This window comes from Desmodus rotundus, chromosome 6, assembly GCF_022682495.2.
Source record: "Desmodus rotundus isolate HL8 chromosome 6, HLdesRot8A.1, whole genome shotgun sequence".
NCBI lineage: Eukaryota > Metazoa > Chordata > Mammalia > Chiroptera > Phyllostomidae > Desmodus > Desmodus rotundus.
This window is the reverse complement of record NC_071392.1, coordinates 51,761,746-51,767,745: the sequence shown is the minus strand read 5'-3', so window position 1 is coordinate 51,767,745 and position 6,000 is coordinate 51,761,746. Positions and strand designations below refer to the sequence as shown.

Genomic DNA, 6,000 nt, shown 5'->3' with positions numbered 1-6,000 from the left:
AAATTTATAAACCCAGGACCTGATACATAGTAAATATTAATAAATACTATAATAATCACGTAAAAAATAAGACCCACAATAAAATAAAGCATTAACAATGGTTACGTTTAGATTCTCCAAAGCATAGCTTCGTTGAATTTGAAGAGTTGGAAGCCCAAACCAGGGAGGGCCTAACAACCTAACCAGACTGAACGTCCCAGGACGTATGCCGCTAAAACTGCATTTCCCAGCAGGCCCTGGGCCACAGTGTCTCCTCTTACCTCATTTCCGGGTGTGTCACATGACTCCCTGGCCGCACCATGGCGGAAGCCGAGGAACAGGTAAAGGCTACTGGGCAAGGGAAGGGGGAATGAGGGTGAGGTGATCCGAAGCTTAGTAAGCAGCGTGTGGAGGTGCGGAGCTGCTGGAGGGCCCTGTAGGCCCACGGCAGGGCGGGCATCGAAAAGCCATTTCGGGAGCCGAGACGCGGGTGGGATGCCTGTTTTTGGAGGGCCTTCGACCGGGGAAAGCCCACCCACTCACCCCAAACGTTTGTGAGGCGTCCCTTTTTCCGGCTCTGCCACTGTGGCCTGTGCTCGGTGAAATTTAGGCTGGAAGGCAGCCTGGGCTACCCCAGCGGCTGACTGCCTGTGGAAAGCGTAAGAGATGACATGAGTTTTGAGTCCAGGTGACTGGATTTAAATTGCTTTTTACTCGAAGAAGGGCAGTGAGAGCGATTTGCAGGAGTCATGGGAGAAAGTAAATGATGAGTTTTGTTTCTTATCTATTGCACAGCTACAAAGCTAAATCACTGCGGCGTGCAACAGTGGTTAAGTGCATGTGTTCTGGAGCAAAAATGAGTAGGCTCCAGCGCTGGTTCTCTTTTTAAATATGTGACTCGAGGTTAGTTATTTAACTTTTACATAGAAGATAGAAATAATACAGTGTCGTCTTTGTAAGGTGGTTTAAGTTGGAGTGAATTAGTACACAAAGTTAAAGTGAGCATAAAATTAGGAGAGGAATTATGTGTTTCTGGCACAATATCAGGTGACAATTCCAGTCAACACCTGGCAAAGTGGCACCGGAGTTTACGGGAGAAATAGTGATGGCAATAGTTATTTTCATACAGACAAGAATCTGAAATTAGTTGAAATGACAGAGTAACATAAAGAAGACAAAGGCTGGAAGCTGGAGAAATACCCTAATTTTCCTTTTCCAGGGTCATTTCAGTTTAGCACTGTTTTCCTCACAAAATAGCAGGACCATCGGTTTCCATAATTACCTGTAAGAAGTGATTTGGTGATGAGCTGGTTAGCACCATAATAACAGAAGTTTACCTAGTTTATAATTTGTACCATTTGCAACATACTTACATAATGAAAATATGCCCTTTGTACATTTGATCTACGCCAATAATTAAGGAATAAGGTAGAAATTTGGTTTGCATGGTCGTTGAGATAAGAGTCGCCTACTTAACCACTGGAGCCTCCTTTGGGTTCTAGGCATTTCAAAGGAAAATGTTCAATAAGCACAGGTAATTTCATGGCTCATTGTTGGGTTTGATATTAGTGAAATTGGTTTCCATACTGTATCCCTTTCATATTGAAATGTAATTTTTTGGTAGTTTGATTTAAAAGCAAAAAAAAAAAAAGCCTCCTTCAAATCTTAGATATAGGGTATAGAAATGGAGAGAGTTGCTCTTAGTATTTGCTGTTGTTTTGTGCAGGAGTTTTTTGCAAAGCTGCCTGATGTAGAAAGTTATAAAATAACAATGCTTTAAATTTGTACAGCACTTTTCAGTATAAAGAACCCTTTCACATTTGCATTGGGTCCTCAGAAAAGAATTCCGTGTGGTAAATGTTTATTCTCATATTCGTGTCAGGTCCAGCACCTGCTCCACACTTTCTGGTGGCTTGTCATTGCAGTCTGAGGGAAAGTGAGAGTCCTTATAATAGACTCATACCCTACAAGACCTTGCCCCAGTTGCTGTGTCCGCTTTCTCTGACCTCATTTTTCTCTACTTTTCTTCCCTTCTGTCATTTTGAATCAGCTGTGCTGGCTTTCTTACTGTTTTTTCAACAAGGCTGGCATGTTTCTGCGTAAGCACCTTTGCTCATGCTGCACACTTTTTTGACCCGAGATAGGTACAGGGGCTGTCTCCCTTGTTCCCTTTACCTCTTTGTTCAGGTGTTATCTTTTTTGAGTGAGACCTTCCCTGACCATTCTTTGAAACTTCTTTCCTTCGTATTTTCTTCTTTGTGCTCGTCTATTTTTTCCATATATTCTGTATGTTCTTACAATCATTTCTGTTTATTTTCCCCATTGGGACATAAGCTCCATCATGACAAGGGTTTGTTCACTGCTGTCTGCCTGATACCTAGAGTAGTGCTTAATACTCAGTACATATTAAAATGATTGAATTTTCTAGGTAAACAATAGAAATTCAGACAACTTAAGCAGCTTGATCAGACTTGTACCTATAATATATCTCCAGTCATCTATTTTCAAAGCTCATAAATTTTTACTAGAACATCCTGTCTTTTAAAAAATACTTAAAACCTAATCCTAAATATTTTTTAAGCTTTATGAAGTAGAATTAGCCCTTATCACCATTGTACATTTCCTGCAAGTCATTATTTCACTTTTGATGTTTTAACAGCCAGGAAAGGATTGGAGCAGGCATTCGGCCGCCCTTTCCCCAGTGGTATTAGTGTCCTTTTCAAAAAGACCAGTCAACAGCAGAAAGGAGCAGACATTTACAAATTGTTGTTCTGTGTATCTTTTGAAAGAAAGCTAATAAGTGTATTATTAGTCCTTTATAGATTAAAAATGGTTAAAAGTTTCTCACTTTTTGTTTATGCAGTTCACACTTTACAGTAGAAAACCATTATAATCTCAACTATAAGATAACAGGCCTTTATTATACAGTTTTTTGAAGGCTAAAAGTGCACTAAAGTGGAGTTAAATACACTTGCTAATTTTTCTGTTCTGATACTTTGAACCTTTTAGAAAATCTTGACATAATTTTTCTCCTCCAAATGCTTTAAGAAGTAACTACAATGACATGTTAGGGCAAAGGAAGCTTTTTTTACTGCAAATGCAAACATTCCTCCATGACAAAACAAAATCTGTCCTCTTAACGTTTCTGAGCATTGTTTTTGGTGATTGCTTTACTTTTAGGGAGAACCAATAGTGAGATCTGTATTGAGTTAACAAAACTTCAAACAGTAAGCTCTCAAACTAAAAATCACTTTTTGGCTATGAATAAACATTTTTAAAGGGCTATTGGGATATCTTTGTTTATGCTTAGTATGGTAAAGGTACAGTAGTTCTCAAAAATACCTACATATATGTTATATAGTTCACAGGAAGAACTAATGCCCTGCCTTCTGCCTGGAAATCTTCTAAACAGTGGTTTTATCTAGGACCAAAATAATTTATAGTTGACCTTGATAATCATAAGATGCCCAACAGTATTTGTTTATACCTCTCCTTGAATAACATTCTGCTTGAAGTCTGGTTGTTCGTACATTTGCCTTATCTACTACAGACTGCTGGGTCCTCAAGAATAAGGACAAGAGCTTTCTCGTGTCTGTAACTCTCACAGGGCTAGTGCTTTACAAGTAACAGGAGCTCGATAAAATGTTTAAAATGAATTTATTAGGGAGAGAATAGCCTTCTGAATTGAAAATGTCAAATTGTAAGTAGGTTAAGCAGACTTTGTGTTGTTATTTTATCTTACTCAAAACTTCTGAAAGTTACAAATTCAAGTGTATTGTAGATTACTTGCCCTATGTAGACTCCTTACTCTGCCAGCTTCCCAGGTACCCTTTCATTTTTCCCACAGCAGGGAAGTTAGGTGTTAAAATAGTTGATCAATCAGACCATGTACTTCTTAACCAAATAGGACAGTTTGTCTTTTGACTTCTCCCTCTATGTTTTAGAAATTAGGGAAATTTTATCCTTATTGTAGAGCATTTACTTTTTATCAGAGGCACATTCATGAGCATGTATACTCTCAGGTGGTTGTGTCCCATGTGTGAAGTAAAAATCAAGTCGATAAATAATTGAATGCCTCAGTTTCTTTGCCTGCAAATTGGGGGTTTTACTCTCCGGAGCTCTTGTATAACACAAAGCATTTTGAAGTGGCCATATTGAAATGATTCTCTTATAAAGAAGACAGTGATTTATTATCCAAATGTGGGTATGCATGTTTCTCTTCTCTTAATTTTGGGGGCAGACTTTTAAAAGGAACTACTAATATGAAAAGGAAAAACAAAGCCCCAAATAAGTTGCAAAAGAAATTTTTAGACGACCCACTCTTTAGTGTCATGTAACTAAAGTATAGTTACAATTTAGCTTAGCTGGATGGTGTTTATTGCATTGTTAGTTTTTTCCTCTCATATTTGTCTGGGTTCGTTGGCTGAAGGCTGATGTCACTAGCTGATTATTAGTAATCTTCCTAGAAGTTGCATGGCCACCTTGGAGAGGGAGTCCTCATCAGATCAGGGGCTTCTGGGTTTCAGGCAGCTCTCCATTCGTGCCTGCCTAGTTTCAGTTGCCTTTTTGTCTTCTAGGAACTTGATTCTCGTGATGTTTTTGTTACCAAATGCTTGTGATTCTAGGCTTTTATTAATACCCACTGAATCAGAATCTGTTAAGATGGCGTGTATTGGCAGGTATTAGCCAGTTCCCCAAAATGAGTTTAGATGGGTCTAACACAATGCCAGATTTGGGATTGGGTCACTAAGTCACCAAGCTGGGGCAGGGGTCAAGATGTTTCTTCGCTTGCAGAGCAAGGTGAGCGCAGTAGCTAAGGCTAGTGTATTGAACAGGGTTGGTCACCTGAGTCTCCTTGCTCCTACTAGCTCTCCAGATGTTTTTTATCTTTCCTACTAAACCAGCCAGTTCCAAGATACCCAAAAACTTTTCAAAATTGAGTCTCTCTTATACAAGGCTATCAAACACATTTCACACAGAATATACCCCCTTTCCTGTGCCTGTGTCAGACATTGAGAGTTCTCACACCCTCTCTTCTATTAAGCTTTGCTCTTTCACACAGATTGCGGGGAAGGGAGCGAAGGTGGCAGTACAACCTTGAATGTTCATTTTCCATATCCAGCCCAGTCTGGTTTCCTGGGCCCTGGTCTTTGTTCTGTTTCTTCATTCTGCAGAGTTTGCAGCTGGCCTTCCTCAAGCTCCAGCCACGCATTCCTCTCCCAGATTCCCTTCATCCCCAGCCCCCAGCAAACGGTGTATACCTTCAGAATTCTGAGGACTTCACCACCTGGGAGGTCCTGGCTTCTCTTTCTCCTGGGCTGGCAGCCTTCCTCACCCCTCTTCCTCTAAGGCCAGATGTGCTGAGTCTTCTCCCAGGCCACTGTCATGGGCCCCATGCTGATGTTGGAAATGGGGGTGACAGATTGAAAGCTTTTATTGGAAGTGTCATCTGAGAGCCCTATTATCCCCTTTCTCAGACTCTCACTAGGTGGTTAACATTTTGTTTGATTTTCTCTATGTTTGTTTGCTGCTGCCTCCCGGCAGGCCCTGTCTGTAACTGTGTTATAGCCACAAACTAATAATTCAAGCCTGGAGATAATGCATCTGGTATTGCTCATAAGTGGAAAAGGAATATATAGAGGAGGGAGAGTGTTAGATCAGTTGCTTATTTTTTATCATCATCACCAGCAGATGGACGTTGAGCTTTTCCTTTGGGTAAGATAATGGGAGACAAGAGGCAAAAGCATTTGGGTTTATCTACATTGTATTTTAAAGGGTAACCATTAGGACATGGCTGTTAATATTATAAGCTGAGGGTTATAGGAAAAAACAAAGGCCACAGGAGCTCAGATTTGGACCTTGTATCTTGGGTTTACTAGAGACTATTCTGTGAAAGAGGTGGGACTTAGGTTGGACTGTGAAGAAAGATTAGGATTTAGAAACGGCCAATGTGTTTTAAACTTTTAAAAAAACCTGATTGGCAACGTGAAAATATAAACCATGGAATCCAAACTCTGTTGG

The 6,000-nt window shown here is 40.1% G+C and overlaps 1 protein-coding gene across 2 annotated transcripts in view; it reads left to right on the top strand.

Annotated features, from left to right (window-relative positions):
* Window positions 1–261: 261 nt before the first annotated feature.
* VPS41 (VPS41 subunit of HOPS complex) overlaps window positions 262–6,000 on the top strand; it is a 214,999-nt gene continuing 209,260 nt past the window's right edge. Inside the window, exon 1 of one of the 2 annotated variants that reach the window (XM_024558322.4) lies at window positions 262–320. In XM_024558322.4, the coding sequence (XP_024414090.1) occupies window positions 300–320 (21 nt within the window). In that variant the 5' untranslated portion in view covers window positions 262–299. Of the gene's footprint in view, window positions 321–456; window positions 668–6,000 lie in introns of those variants that run through there. The other variant, XM_045193260.3, reaches the window with a different exon arrangement.